A 16,791-nucleotide genomic window follows, 5' to 3' on the forward strand; every position below is an offset into this window, starting at 1 on the left:
AAATTTAAGTCATACTTTTACTGATTTGTAATTAATAATTAATTTTAGTTACATAAACATATGTATTAAGATATAAACCATTGTATTAACACAGTAAATTTGGTTGTACAGTTCAATTCAAAAAATTGCATTTGGTTTCAAATTAGTGGATTTGGTTCCAAATTAGTGGATTTCGATTAAAATATATTTTGGTTCAAAATAAAAGCAATTTGGTTCAAAAATATTTTGGTTCAAAATAAAAATAATTTAGTTCAATTCAGTACATTTCAATTTTTGAATTTAGTACAGTACAGTTCAATTTCAATTTCAATACAGTACAATTTCAGTTCATCAGTACAGTTCAGTTCATAGTATTCAGTACAGTTCAATTCATCAGTACAGTTCAGTTCATAGTATTCAGTACAGTTCAATTTCAATTTCAATTCGAATTCAGTACAGTACAATTTCAGTTCATAATATTCAGTACAGTTCATAGTATTCAGTACAGTTCAATTTCAATTTCAATTCGAATTCAGTACAATTTCGGTTCATAATATTTAGTACAGTTCAGTTCATAGTATTTAGTACAGTTCAGTTCATAGTATTTAGTACAGTTCAGTTCATAGTATTTAGTACAGTTCAGTCAGTATTCAGTTCAATATTCAGTACAGTTCAATTTCAATTCAGTATTCAATACAATTTCAATTTCAATTTAGTACAGTTCAGTTGAATCAATTTTAATTCAGTACAATTGAGTTCAATTTCAATTCAATTGAGTACAATACAATTGTACAGTACAGTTCAATTTCAGTTTGTTAGTTTGTTTAAAAAATGAGTACAATACAATTGTACAGTACAGTTCAATTTCAGTTTGTTAGTTTGTTTAAAAAATGAGTACAATACAATTGTACAGTACAGTTCAATTTCAGTTTGTTAGTTTGTTTAAAAAAAATAGTTCAATTAAGTTTGTTAGTTTGTTCGAACTATTTTTTGGTTCAATACAATTTTTAATACAATATAATACAATTTTTAATTTTAATACAGTATAGTATAGTTTCTTGTACTTCAGTACATTTTGCCCGACCTTAATTCCGATACACAAACCAGACAGTTGAAGGACGTAAAACAGAAGCATCATATAAAGGCTCAATTTATGCATTATTCATAGTAGAAAAAACCATGTGGAGGTCTACTTATTTGTTACAATGTCGGACACGTTAATTCCACGCTCACTGTGAGCTCTCTCACATGTATCTTACTAGAAACTTTTTCAGTAGAAACTGCCCAAAATTGAAGATAATGAAACCTTTCTTCCCTTATGCCTCTCCTCCCTCTGCTGTTGCTCAGGCTGTGCATCCACAAAGTAGGATTCACTCTGTTCGTTTATCAACTTCTCAACCCTCTCACCAGACTCAGGGAAGGTAACATCCAACACCTCTGTAGGTATCTCGCTCATCACATTGTCTTCCTCACCTTCAAATTTTCAATCACGCATTACCAATTGTAAATAAACAACCCCATCAACCATAAAACAAACAACACCACTATAATGTAATATCTATACCTGCAAGGAAGTTCCTCTGGTTGTTCTCGGCATTGATACCGAAAGCAAAGAAATTTAGATCCGAGATTGCGTTGATGGCAACTGGATATGCTGCTGGGATAACAAACACATCGTTTTCAGACAACTCAGCTCTATACCTCTGCACTTCCAAGCGTTCCTCCTGTTCTTCTTGCTGTTCTTGCTGCTGCTGTTCTCTTAGACCAACAAGTTCAATGTTTGCTTCTCCCTTGTTAATCACCAGTATCACCATCGCCTTAGAATTGTAGTGTGGCACAAGAAGGCCTCCCTGAATTTGTTAAGAAAGAGAATTATTAATCACGGTCTCAGTACTAAGATTGTTGAGTTTGTTCATATGGTTTTCCTTTGTATTACCTCTTTCATATCCACATTACTGATGAACACGTCCAAGTCCTTAAGTTGGGGGTTCTTCTCCGGGGTGATCTCATACCACCTTCCAAATTTGTTGGAGTAGATGGGTTTGCGGTTTCTCAGGTTGAATGGTTCATCTTTGGAGGAAAGGTCTTTCCTTGAACTAGAAGATTTGGCATGTTTCATCAGTTCCCGAATCTGTTCCCTTTTAAGTTCCACAATCACTCCCTCTTCCTCAGTCTCCTCCTGAGTCTCATCCTCTCCAAACAGAACCCTGTTTATCTCCTTGAAGTCGGTCTATAAAAACCGTGCAAATATAGATAATGATATCGTTCAATAAATGTGAAATTTAGACAAACTAGTGTGGTTAGATGTTGTGTTCTTGCTTACATCGAAGGAGGCCTCTAGAATATTCTTGCTGAATCCTTGCAAGTAGGATTGTTGGGCTTCTGTGCTAGAAAGGAAAAAGTCCTGCAGAACAAGCATTTAATTTAGAGAGAAATTGCAAGTTAGAATAAAAAAAGTTATAGTTCAGGATCAGAAAAAAGGCGCTACTTGAAATCTGTGAGGGTTGTTAACAGGTATGGCGAGTTTGATTATTCTGAGATTCTCGTTTTCATTAGGGTTAACCAAAAAGAAAGTGGTTCCTGCAGGGATCTTCTGAGCATGGCCTTGCTCAAGAATGAAGGAGTCTCTGCCGTCAGGGTTCACCAAGGTGAGTATGGCTTTCCCTGTAATTAACAAATTGATTACCATTAGGAGAAGCAAGTGTGATGATGTCGAGTGAGAGTAGTGATTAGTTGATTACTTACCATTAAGGACAACAAGGAGGAAATCGGCATCAGCATGTTTAGGAAGAAGGAGGGTGTTGGGTTTGGACTTGAACTCTACAACACGGTAGTTTTCAAGATTCTGAATTTGTTTGGAGCGTTGGTCGAACCTGTGGAGGACCCGAAGGTGACCATATTTGTTGCTGAATAGAGTGTGGAACCTGTCGGAGCTGAAGTAGAAGGGGTTGTTTTGTGTTCTTGAATCAGACTCTTCCTGGCTCTCATGGTGCTGCTGCCGGTGTACAATGCCAAAGGAGACAGAAAGTGATGCCAGGAAAAGAATTCCCAGCAACAACGAAACCCTTGCTCTCAGCATAGTTTAGTAGTATTGAATATTAGAGTAGAGTAGTGGATGGATGGATGATGAATGAAGTAAGGGCTGTTAGGGGTATTTATAGGTATTATATAAGAGAGAAGGTCCTTGGAACATGCATGGAGATTTGGTTATGCGATGACACGAATTTGCCGAGGTTGACGTGTGTTGAAGTGAAGAAATTGAGGTGGCGAAAGAGAATGTGGTTGTGGTGATGATGATGGAAGAACTGTATTAAAGTTGAAGGGTATGTTGAGTACGTGTTGGTGTGCATGGCATTTTGATCAGCCAGCAAGAGTGTGATTGAACCGGGGTGCGGTTGTATTTGTCTCTATTTTGTGAACTTGGACATGGTTTTTGAAAGGATACAGCGTTTTTCTTTTTACTGTCTCTGCATGGATCTGATTTCTTTGGATTTTTCTTGCCATGCAACTATGGATGAATTTACTGGATTGTGTTATACGTGGCTCTTGAAAAGACAATAACTCATGTCGTGGACATCATTCGTATATACAAGACGAAGGCGAGTACGATAAGCACAATGATTGTTCGCTGTTAAAAAATAATTATCATTGGTCAAATATTGATATACCTCCCGATTAAAAAAAACTAAAGTGGAAAAAGCTAGACAGTATTAATCTAAAAGTTAATTTTCGCTAGGCTGTTTTTTTATTTCACCGAGTGAAAAGTTGGCACTGGTCCTTTTATTCTAAATGGAAAATTGAAAAAAAATTGTTTCACACACGACCATTTAACAATTTTTATAAAAATAAAATAGTTACGACTAGAGTTAACTTTTATATATAAAAAAAAAGTAATAAGGAACAATGTCAAATGTCAAATGATAGTAAAAAAAATGTAGTGTCGTGTTCATTCTAAATCCATTGAACACTTTTGATTGTTTTGAGATTTTGAATCTCTTTTGCATTCTTCAAGACATAAAACTAAAGTTTATGAGTAAAATTTCCACCAACTCTTTACAAATTTAGTTACACATCCTTTTTCGTTTTTCTAAAGTTTTAGGAGTTAAAATACAAACTTAATTCCTTTAAAGTTAAATGAGTGTCAAAATTATCAAGGATTGTAAACAAAATAGTCAATTATCAATACTCTGAACCTTCAAATGTTTAATGTAGGCAAAACTTCTAATGGCATATGTTTATATTTGTTAAATATATACGAAATAAAATTATTTAAATGTCTAATAAATTTACCAACAAATACCTAACATATTCTGACTTTCCTTGTTCTTGAGTGTAGGCAAAATCTTTAAAATTTTTGACCATATATCATCTAAGATTTATATTTGTTATAATTTTTTAATCTTTTGCTTGGATACAAAATTTTTATAAGATAATTTTTTATAAGTAATTTAAAATGCTTTAGAATAAAATATATTATTTAGAAACGAAATTTTAAAAGAAATTGGAAGAAAGAGTTTGAAAATTTCATACTTTCTACTCTCTCAAATTCATACATCTTCTTTTCATATTTTTCTCTTTGAATAAGTCTTGATCAAGATATTGAAACTCTATTTTGGTTGAGATGTCGTCTACTTTCTCATAGATAAGACCTTATTGTACATGATATTATTTTCTTGATCGATGTTGATGAATATTTCTTTAAAGTTAAAGGTTGTCATTGTTAATGTCAATTTTTTAGGAGACAAAAGTTATATAGATGCCTTTCGTACCTTATTATTTAATGTTAAAAAGCTTAGAAAGAAAATATCACTGAGTAATAAAAATGTTATAATTGTTATAAAATAAAGCTAATAATAGAGAGAAAAAGTAAAGGAACAATAGAGAATGAGAGAATGAGAAGCAACTTTTATGTGTCTTATTATGGATAGGAAGAGTCCTATTTATAAATATAATATGTGCGACAAACTTGTGGTCTATCTTTGAGAAGAATGGAATCAACAACCATATATGAAGACAATAGTGCATTGTTCAATTGAAAAGATGATGTAGAGATCCAAAAGAGTTATTCATGCAAAAATGTAGCAAATTTATTTACAAAGTATTTGTCAAGGAGAACTTTTGAGCAATTGGTTCACAAGATTGAATTTCATCGTCTTAATGATGTAAGTTTACATGAGAAGGAGAAATAGAAGATGTAAAGAACAATATTATATAGAATGGTGTACTTTTTTTCATTCACTAGGTTTTTATCCCAAAAGATTTGTCCTAGTAAGGTTTTAACGAGACACATTCTCTTATCAATGAACATCCAAGGGGGAGTGTTATGAATTAATGGTCGTCCATTGATTTGATAAAGCTACTCATATAATTGATATGATTGATACTCATATGGTTCATTACTCTTTATGTAAATATTTGTATTGTATCCTTTATGAGTTACCATGTTGTAGATGTAAATAGGACTCTTCCTATCAGTAATAAGACACAAAAAAGTTGCTTCTCATTCTCTCATTCTCTATTCTTCCTTTACTTCTTCTCTCTATTATTAGCTTTATTTTATAACAGTAACCTATTTTTACTAAAGAACTAGTCTTATTTCCTTACCACATGAATTTATGAAAATATTCTCAAGTCTAGACAATACTCTTTTATTACATTTTATTTTACTTTAGGATACTTGAATTGAAATAAAAGGATCTTTTATTAGGATGTTTATGTAGTCAATTTGTAAAGACTAGGGAGGGGGGACTTGTGAAAATCTTGATATTGAATATAAGGGTTGTTCTTTTCCTAATTAAGGAACTGCCCATAGTGGATTTAAACGAAAAATCATTCCTAATTTATTTATAAAGAAATGGATGTGGATAAAGAAAATATACAAATATAAGTCATCTTACCTTGTCACAATTCATTAAATGAATGTTTGCATATAGCATAGGCTAAAACGGTACATTACAAGGCAAAAGTCGATTACTAAGATAGTATCGTCCTAGCAATGGGGGGATGGTCGACAACAATATCATGGAAGTTACATCACATTGTGTTAGTCAAATGGGGAAAAAGAATTGTCGTGTTCTTCCCAATGGTTGGACAGACGCTAATGAACAGATTATGTGTCAACTAAGCTTGTGCATTTTAGGAGTAAAATATTATTTGGGACCTAGCTAACGTAAAATGAGAAAATTGGTGTCGATGCAGCATAGGCTAAGCTGATGCAATTGAATTTGGTATTGAAAATGCAAAGCTTGTTTCAAGACATCCCAGAATCTACCTAAATGCAATTCTTTCACTTTCAAAAGTTGCCAATTCATTCAAGTTTTGCATTCAATATATGATTTAATTCATTCAAAACTAAAATGGCAAACATCAAATTACTTGGTAAATCTTTTTGCCTTGAAGTCACTATAAATTCAAAAGTAAAAGGTTTACAAAATTGGCATCAGTCTAAAGTTAAAACTAATCGGTAAATGATGAACATATATGTATCAACCATTCATGCATAAACATTAGTTAATTATTATCCAAAGATAAAACTGACCTTGTGTAGTTGTAAACACAATGTTGACCTCTACTCCAAAATCTTTGCTTCACCCTAACACTCACTAATTCCAATCATAGGACCACCTGATTCCAAGTGTAAAACGACATAAAAAAACAAATAATATATAGTTGAACACCTATTCAAAACTAGCTCACCTTGACACACATAAGGTTCAAGATTTCAACTCACAAAAAATCCTTCCCCTCCATGTCGTTCGTAGAGAAAGGGGTTTTGTTGTCATAGAAATGGGTTTTGCTCTTCTACGTGTTCACAAAGAAATGGATTTCATTTGCAAATGTTGTTCACACAATATTCGCACAAGGTTGGCAGGGTGAATGAACTCACAAAGAAAGGTGAAGCTCGCTCAAGGCTCCTGATGCTCGTTGAAGGCTCGTCACTTGTCACTCTTTGCACTCACTTCACAACCAAAGATGGGTAAAAGGGGGGAAGTGCAATCTCAAAATTTTCCCACCTAACACTTAACTAAATAATTTATTTTTTTTAATTCAATCACGTATGCATTCGCCATTTAATGCTATTAGTTTGAGACACATTGTCAACACCCAAATTCGTTCGGGTGAATAAATTTATTTTTAAAAAAAAAAAATTAGTTAATGGAAAATAAAAAAGGGTGAAATAAAATTTTCTTCCAAGATTTTCAAACTTTAATTTTAGCAAAAAAAAAGAGATGAAAAAAAAGAAAAAAAAGGAAAGAAAGGAAGAGCTCAATTTATTTTTAATTATCACACTCATTCTCATGAGCCCAACAACTCAATTATTTATTTTCTAATAATTAGAAGCAATATATCTTCATATGGTTAGAATCAATATTAATAATTGGGATTGATTCTAATAATTAGAAGCAATATTTCTTTATATGATTAGAATCAATATTATTAATTGGGATTGACATTTGTGCTCTGATTTGTTAATGGTTAGAATCAACATTACTGATCCTGATTGATTTTGTGTTCTAATTTGCTATGATTTGATTCCCGTAATGTGTTGTTATCATGACCAATTTCTTCCTTATATTGTTCATTACAATTAAGGGTAGGATTGCAATTTGTGAATATAAATAGATAGTCTGTTCCATGAAAAGGGACCGAAAAAAACATATTCTCTACACTTCTCTAATTCTTTCCCATCACCTCTCCCACGTATACACCTCCTTTTTTTATCCCTCTTTCAAAACAAACAAAAAAACATATTGAAGGAGGTAGAAAATCGAAAGAAAATATTAGTTGCACTTCCTCTTTCTCTTCCCTTACCACCCACATAAACGCACCTCCTTCTTACCTCCTTTGTTGGAAAAACGAAAGGGTGAGATTGATATAGAAGAGAACATATATAAAATTTTTTTGAAGGTATGTCATTGTCAATTTCTAATTCTTTTGATTTATTTTTTTTTTCGTTTTTCTTTCTATATTTTTTAATCATAAACAAATATTTTTCTTCATCTCTTTTACTGTGTGTTTGGTCGCTCGCGCTCTGTGACACCAATTTTCAAATTTATTTTTCTAGAAAATATATAAAAAATAATATAAAGAACTAAATATAAAAAAATAATTTTCTTTGTTTAGTTTTAGTGTTTGTCTGGCCGCTTGCGTCACGTGATACTCATTTTCAAATAATTAAAAAATACCAAAAAAACATAAAAAAATTTTATAATTATAAAAATAAGAAAAAATCAAATCAACAATTTTTAAAAGATTTCAAAGAATGATGTTACCCCTGATTCTCCATTGTGAATGGAGAAGTGAGGATTAATCCTCGTCGATCCAAAAAAAATCAAAAAATTATTTTTGTTTCTTTTGTAAATTCATTTTTTATTATTTTTGGGGAAAATAAATATTTTGAAAAATCGCATCCTTTTGCATGTTTAATTAAAGGTATCGTGTTAGGATGGGTGTTGTGGGATGCTAATACCTTCCCCACTCGTAACCGACTCGTGGACCCAAAATCTGTTTTTTTTTTTGCAGACCTCGTCTTATCTTTTTGGTTTTTCCGTAGTTTTCCAGAATAAACTATGGTGGTGACTCCAAACTGTTTTTTTTTTCAAAATTTTAATTTTTGGTTTGCCGTGCCGTCGTGATTTCGGTTGCGACATACATGCGTTAGCTAAGACAACAAAAACATTAATAATTTTTTGGTATAATTACTCGGATGGTACCCACTTTGGTAGAGGTGTGTCAATCTGGTACCTGCTTGTAAAAAAAATATCAATTGCATCCAAACTTTTGAAAAAGTGTTTCAATTAGGTATATTTCATGTAGAAGTTATTAACGTTGTTAACGGCGTGCCACGTGTCAGTCTGTGTTTTTTTATTTTTTCTTTAAGTTTTTTAAATTCTTTTACAAAAAAAATGTCATGTCTCATGTCCCTGGTGTGACACTTGGCATTGTCAGTGCCACGTGGCAATGCAATGTCACATGTTAGTGTCACTATGAAATATCATTGGGTTGATTTCAATTTAGTCCCTATATATGTGTTCTTGATTCAATTTAGTCCCTACTTATGTGTATTTGATACAATTTTGTCTCAATTTTTTTTAATAATTAAAATATTTTTGTAATCTATTTTTTATAAGATTAAAACTAATTAATTATAAATATTTTTAGAAAATTAAGTATTGATATTTATATTATTTCGCTCCAATTTCAGACCAAATTTATTATTAAATGTTATACGAATATTTTTTATTAAATTTGACTTTTTAAAAACTACTTTATTGATTACTTTTTATTAAGTACTCATGTTTTGTTAATTATTACTTTTTTTTTCAAAATAGAACAATATTGTCTCTCACTAATTTTAAACAAAATTTTTTATTTGTATGAATGTTATACTAATATTTTTTTATTAAAAATGACTAAAATAAAAAGACTTTTACCTCTAAATTTTAATATAAATATCAATACTTAATTTTTGTAAAAATATTTATACTTAATAAGTTTTAATTCTCTAAAAATGGATTTTAATTATTAAAAAAAATTGGGTCAAAATTGAATAAGAGATACATAGTAGGGACTAAATTGAATCATTGAGACGTATATGGGGACTAAATTGAAATCAAGACAATGACATTTGATATTGACACTGAGACGTGGCATTGCATTGTCACGTGGCATTGCATTGTCACATGGCATTGCATTGCCATGTGGCAATGACAATGCCACATGTCATACCAGGGACCTGACACATGGCATTTCTTTTTGTTTTGCAAAAAAATTAGAAAATTAAAAAAATTAAAAAATATATAAAAAAAGCACAGACTAACACCTGGCACGTCGTTAACAGTGTTAGTCATTTCCATTTGAAAGGGATCTCATTGAAGCACCTTTCCAAAAGTTAGGATGCAATTGACACTTTTTTAAAAGCGGGTACCATATTAACACACCTCTACCAAAGTGGGTATCATCTAAGTAATTAAACCTATTTTTTTTTACCAATTAATTCACTTTAAGCAACAACCAAACCTACACTACATTTAAATTACAAATAAAACCATATTGTTAAAGCTCACGAGAATACATATTTTCATTTTTAAATATTTTTTCTTAGAATCAGGCTTGCAACAATTAAGTTGACGCCATTTGCATCATACTAGGGTCCAACATTATTTTTTAGAAGCTACAATCCAACATTCTTGTAGTGATTTCATTGTGAAGAAGTAATTTCAGGATGACACGTGTAGAGTTTTAAGCTAAAGTCGTGTCAAGGTGAAGTGACTTTGTTTCATCGCATTTTAAACTAAAGTTACGCTAGGGTGACACGACTTCAGCTTAAAATGCTCTGAACTAAAGTCGTGCCACCTTAACACGACTTCAACTTCAAAAATGATTTGAACTAAAGTGATGTCATTTTTGCACGACTTCAACTTTAAAAATGGCTCACTTCATACCTTGTTTGTTTGCATGGTCTACCTAAGACTATAGTGTTTGATAGGGATGTTAAGTTCCTTAGCCATTTTTGGAAAACTTTAAGGGAAAAGTTACGAGATAAACTTTTGTTTTTTACTACAAGTCACCCTAAAAAAGATACGCAAGTTGAGGTAGTAAACAGATCCTTGTCCAATTTGTGAAAGGTCATTTGGAGAGGCAATAAGCAGTCTTGATATGAACCTCTTCCACAAGTTGAGTTTGCTTATAATTGAGTAGTTCATAAGACTACTAACCTTTCTCCCTTCGAGGTTGTTTATGGTTTTAGCCCTCTCACACTACTTGATTTACAACCACTTTTGGATACGACTTCTTTAGTACATAAGGAATGAGTGTCTAAAGTGGAGTTCATTAAAAAACTTCATGAGAATATAAAAAACCAAATTGAAAAGCAAACTTAGAAATTCATTGAATACAACAACAAGGGAACAAAGAAAATGGGTTTTGACAAAGGAGATTGGTTTTTGCTACACTTATGAAAAGATAGATTTCCCTCTCAAAGGAAGTCTCAACTTTGTCCAATGGAAATGGTTGTTTCTAAACCAAATTGAAAAGAAAACTTAGAAATACATTGTATACAACAACAAGGGGATAAAGAAAATGGTTTTTGACAAAGAGATTGGGTTTGGCTACCTTTAAGAAAAGATATATTTCCCTCCCAAAGGAAGTCTAAACTTAGTCCAAGCAGAGATGGTCCTTTCTAAGTGATCCATGAAATAAATGATAATGCATATAGGTTAGATCTTCCTATTGATTATGCAGTCAACCCTAGTTTTAATGTTTATGATTTGACTCCTTCTACAAGTGTTGCTAACTATGAAGAAGAATAGATTTGGGGACAAATTATAAGATGTAAAAGATTTTCTCATCCAAGAAGGAGGGGGTAGGCTTTGAATTGGCTTTTTCTGAAAATTAGGTTCAATTTTAGACTTTTACAAAATCTCTTGTTTGAATTTAATGGACCAAGTTTTCAGCAATATATCACACATGGAACATAGATTTTAATAAATTAAAAATAGAATCAACAAATTGAAATCACTTAACAGAGAATCATGTAGTGATATGAGTATAATTCAACTGAATAAGAAACAAGATCAACAAGTTGAAAAACTAGAAAAATTATGCAGAAAACGCAATTAACATAGAACACAAAATCTGATCAAACTACTAATCAAGATTAATTCATATTTATAGTATAAGAATTGTTAACACAACATATTACATTAAGGTATTTGAATTATACAAAAAGATTGATTAAAATAATTTTCTTGATGGTTTTATCAAAGATCAACTAAGAGAAGAACAATCAAACCAGTGCATAAGGATTTTTATACTTGTTCACTCATGTCTTAATAAATGATAATGCATATAGGTTAGATCTTTGATGAAGGCGTGACCAACCATACTACCTCCTTAGAAGCTCAATCAAGAAGGATCACTAGAAGCATGTCTAAAGGGGAGTCTTCTATTCCATCACCTTTATCTTTGTTTTGCATCACTTTAGTTTGAATTCCCTAAGTTGGTTTCTAGTTGACTTATTTTGGTTGACTTGTTGACTTTGACCCAAAGTTGACCTTTGACCAAGATTATATTAACTTAAAACAACATGCTAATCCTTGTTTGTCTTGTTTTGTAGGTAATTAAGAGAAAGTAGAGCATGGCTAGGTGGCACATGGTGATTGGAGCACGTGGATGATGTGGAAGAGAGAGGAAAGAAAAAAGCAAAAAGTAAAAGTAAAAGTAGACATGTACCTTGTCTCCTTTTGCCTTTTTGGTGTATTCCTTAGAAGGCTACTTGGTCTCCTTCCTCTTTTGGCCTAAAATCCTCATGGGAATGCATCCACCAATCACCTCCTTTCACTTGGCCGAGAATCACTCTAGCATTAGGTTTAGGGTTTGCAAAGTTAATCTTTTTCATGTTTTTGTATTTACTAAAGGACCCCTATGAACTCCTTTTTAAAGGGTGCTCATTGTCTTGTAAAAGGTTTGATCATTTTGTTATAAACTTTGTGTATTCAACCACCATTCCGCGAGCTCTCCTTCCTATAAGTGAACTCACCTTTGCCTTATCTTGCTTGCAAGTGGCGGCACCATCACTCATCTCTAGGGTTTAGTTGGCTTAGATCCCCCCTATGAGTGGCGTGCTTCTTCCATTGTTCATCTTCTATGCTTTCCATTTTTATTGTTTCTTCTTTCATTTTGCTATTTAAATGTTATAATTTTCATGTGTGTTTTAAGCTTGAATCCAACTCTCTTCTTCCTTTCATGAGCTTGAGAAATGAACCTTCACATCTAGATAGCTTGTTATCTTAATGTCCAGTGGGAATTTTCAAAAGCTTTCTTAAACAACTTCACCATATTCATAACTCTAAAAGAAAACAAGATAATCCTTCATCAATCTTCCTATTGCTTATGGAGTCAACTCTAGTTTTAATGTTTGTGATTTGACTCCTTCTACAAATATTGTTGGCTATGAAGAAGAATTGATTTGGGGACAAATTGTAAGATGTGAAAGATGTTCTAACCCAAGAAAAGGGTGAGAATTGAATTGGCTCTTTCTGAAAAATAGGTTCAACTTTATACTTTTTAAAAATCTCTTGTTTGAATTCAATTGACCAAGTCTCTAGCAATCTATCACACCTAGAACATACATTTTAACAAATTAAAAACAAAATCAACAAATTAAAATCACTTCATAGAGAATCATGCAGTGAAATCAATATAATTCAATCGATTAAGAAACCAGGTCAACAGGTTGAAAAACTAGCAAAATTATGCAAAAAATGCAATTAACACATAACACAAAATTTAATCAAACTGTCAATCAAGATTAAAATAGGTTTACACAACATATTATAATAAGGCATCTGCATTATACAAAAAGATTGATTAAAATAGGTTTCTTGATGATTTTATCAAAGATCAATTAAGAGAAGAGTAATCAAACCAATGCACAAGGATTTTTATATTGGTTCACTCATGGTGAGCTACATCTAGTTAGTCAAGACAACCTCAACCTGACTTTTTCAGTATATCAAAAATTTTACACAATCCTCAGAAGATTACACTTTTAACAACCAAACACCACACCAAGACTCTTGAATCCCACAATAATCTAATTCAACACAACAAGAATCTCACTTGCAAATCTGGAATTGATATCGTTGTCGTGAAGCAATCAAATTACCACTACTTAACTTTAGCAACTTTAGTATTGCCAAGTTAGTAGTGAACAAACTAGTTAGGGTTAAGCTAACCTTGAGTCGTCTCTCAATGAATACGGAATTGATTTCAAATATTTGAGTTTTATAAAAATTTATCCAAAATGCAATTAAAAATAGTAACTATAAAAATATGGGGTTTTGATATGCAAAGAATAAATGACACGCAAATAAAAGATTGTAAACACATTAATAGTAAATAGGTCAATTTCACTACTATTTCAAAATAGGATTCATCATTGGTTTTCTAAAGATTATTGTTATTGATTTCTTGTCTAAGATTTCAAATTAATCAATGTAACTTTTTAATTAATTTGTTGACGTCCTCACTTTTAACCAAAGTAACTTCTCGATCAAAAGCAAGAATTTTGTAGATTAATCATAGTAAATTTAACCAAAGTAACTTCAAAATTAAACATTGTTATTCTTAATCATGTCTATTATTTTATCCCTTATATCTAGTAAAAAACTAATTAATCAAAGTAACTTGATTAATTCTAATCTAAGTTTTTGGCTCTAATCAAAGTAACTTCTCACTTATTAGCAAAAACTCATGCAATCATATGAAAGTTTCTAAAATTAATCAAAGTAACTTAAGTAAAATTTTAAAACCCTTAGACTTATACGATTGTTATGTTATGTAGATTTAACACTATGCTAACTTGCTATAATGTAAAAATCATTACTAGATTAAGAACTAAAAGACATAGATGAAAAATAAATCTCAACAAAAATCAATAGAACAAATACATTAATTCATCTAACCTTAGAATCCAGTTAAGAAATTATAGTGGAATCAACCTTAAAAGCTTAACTCTTCATGGGTTGGATGGAATATATGATAAATGATGAATGAAAGAAAAATAAAAGAGATGGAAGAACGAGAGATGTGATGGATGGATGATAGTTGCCAAAACCAGAGATTTCTAAGTGCCCCTCATGTGCTCCCTTGGGTCTCTTTATATCGACATTGATTGGACTTGGACTTTATCTTTTGTATTGATGAAATCTTTTATCTTTGATATAATATTTCTTAAAGAATTAATAGATTTTATCAGTTTTTAAAATATTTAAATGATTTTCTTTGTTGATAATTTGAGATATATCAAAGATAATTAATTAAAAATCATTAATGAATTATTTAGCAACTTAATTTTTGTCCAATTTCCAATTATGTCCCTCTTGTTTGAATATTTTTGCAATATTGACCGGATTTTTTACTAGAATTTGCCCACTGTTTGACCAAATTTTGACTCGTTGATCATTTGATTATGCAATGATAGATTGACATGTGGCAGTGCGCTTTCTCTCTCTAGAACTAGGGTTTCTACCTCCACCATGATTCACTTGCACCGGCTGTTGCCGCCGGTTCGTGATGGTGCAGATTGACGACATTTTAGCTGCAAGTGCATTCACGAAGGCGTTCCATGGCGTTGCTTCACGTTTTCCGGCGAGGTTGCTACTCGCAATGGTTGTTGAAACGTGATGGTGGGAACCATAGTGCGATGCTCTTCTGGTGTTTTGTGCAGGTTTACTTCGTTCCCGCAGATCTGCGTCGTGGTTGTTGCGTCAATAATGGCTCGCATTTTCTACAGGTACCCGTAGTGGTGCCTTTGATGTTCGAATAGGTGTTGCTTTGACGAGTTACAAACATGGAGGATGGTGGTGTTGTTCGCGTTCACTACAGTGGTGAAGAATGGAGGTGTTGTTGTTGCAATGGCTTCACGGTGTAGATGCAGAAAGTGGTGGTGCTGGTTCTGGCTCGTTCATGGCACTTGGTGGTCGTGCAAATCTGGTGCGTGATGGTTTGACGATGTTGCAGCGTCTACTTGCGGTGGAGCTCCGATTCAAGCATGGCTGCTGTGCGCGTTTTTGTTCCTCGTGGTGGCGTTCTCCATTGCAGCTTCGTACAAGAAGATGGTGCAGGTGATTCGTGCTTGTATTCATGGTGGCTGTGTGTTTTCTGCAGATGCCAAGGTGATTTCTGCCAAGGTGCTTGTATTCCATAGTTTCCGGTGGCTACCAGTGTGGTGGCTGCTAAGGTGATTTCTGGCAAGGTGCAAGGCTGATTGCGAGTTTGCGGTGGCTATCGACGAGGTGTAGGTGCGGCAGATTGAAGAGATGGAGGCTAAGGTTTCTGATTTTGGAGATGGAAGGAGATGATGACGTGGCAAGCTCTAATTGGCTGGTTTATGAATGCTTGAATATACACATGTGTCATGTTTTTGTTGGCCAGTTGAATTAGTAGAGGATTGCCACATGGCATGATCTGGTTAAGTTGGATTTAAGTGGTAAGAAGGGTGTAATTTAGTAGAAACTAGGGGTACAAAACAGGTTTTTAAATGGTCCACTTGCAGGAGGAGTGTGTAAAATAAAAATTGGGAGTGCATTTAGCTCCTGAACTTTTTCTTTCCAAAATCCAATAATCATAAATCCTGATTAAATCAATCTTATAACACTAAAATTCAATTAAATCCCAAAATTTAAATATTAAATGAGGGCAAAAATTTGAACTCATCAGAAATAACACCAGACAACACCCAAACACCCAAGAAAGACCAAGCCTTGGTGGTGGCTCTCTCTAGCCAATGTAAAGCTTTCTTCAAGGCACCCACACAAGGCCACAAAGGCTTCAAGCTTGCAAGAAGCTATTCACTAACGTTTACAACACTGTGTAATTTAGAGAGGACGTGATTTTCTGAGATTTCACACTAATTTCACGCTCAGAATGATTTTGTCACAAACCTCTATGAAAACAACAGGCTTTATAGTCTATCAATTAACATATTCAACATGATGATTCGTTTGTTCAATTTGTTCATTTCACTTGACTTTAGTGAAATCAGTTGATTAAATTATAAGTTAGTTGATTTAATATGTTAATATTAGAACTATAACAACAAGCCAATTAACTTTTTAAAAACCTTTTTAACAAATTAAAAGACTACAACCAAACACAAGACACCTATTTTGGGTCAAATAATTTTCAAGTAAAGCTTCAATCTTCAAGCTTCAAGTTCTTCACGTGTTAGCTAGATTAAGCACACTTTAAGCCTGAACAACACACCATTTCTTCAAGTCTTCATCATTTTATCAAGTCTTCATAAAT

General features: G+C 32.6%; 1 protein-coding gene across 1 annotated transcript; it reads right to left on the reverse strand.

Moving 5' to 3' along the window:
* Positions 1 to 1,102: 1,102 nt before the first annotated feature.
* On the reverse strand, positions 1,103 to 3,115 carry LOC114165948 (beta-conglycinin beta subunit 1-like). Its single transcript, XM_028050590.1, has 6 exons — positions 2,725 to 3,115; positions 2,468 to 2,643; positions 2,303 to 2,383; positions 1,916 to 2,209; positions 1,544 to 1,829; positions 1,103 to 1,452 (listed from the first exon to the last, which is right to left on the reverse strand). Exons 1-6 carry the CDS (start codon positions 3,056 to 3,058, stop codon positions 1,250 to 1,252), a joined length of 1,374 nt encoding a protein of 457 aa, XP_027906391.1. The 5' UTR covers positions 3,059 to 3,115; the 3' UTR covers positions 1,103 to 1,249.
* Between the last annotated feature and the right edge of the window lie 13,676 nt (positions 3,116 to 16,791).

The sequence above is a fragment of the Vigna unguiculata genome, chromosome 10, assembly GCF_004118075.2.
Source record: "Vigna unguiculata cultivar IT97K-499-35 chromosome 10, ASM411807v1, whole genome shotgun sequence".
Classification (NCBI taxonomy): Eukaryota; Viridiplantae; Streptophyta; class Magnoliopsida; order Fabales; family Fabaceae; genus Vigna; species Vigna unguiculata.

Bases quoted from the DNA above. Each gene is read 5' to 3' on its own strand.
- LOC114165948 (XM_028050590.1), bottom strand. From the start codon at position 3,058: ATGCTGAGAGCAAGGGTTTCGTTGTTGCTGGGAATTCTTTTCCTGGCA. The intron at 2,644-2,724 runs GTAAGTAATCAA...TGTTAATTACAG, and splicing joins CCTCCTTGTTGTCCTTAATG to GGAAAGCCATACTCACCTTG. The intron at 2,384-2,467 runs GTAGCGCCTTTT...CTTGTTCTGCAG, and splicing joins ACAACCCTCACAGATTTCAA to GACTTTTTCCTTTCTAGCAC.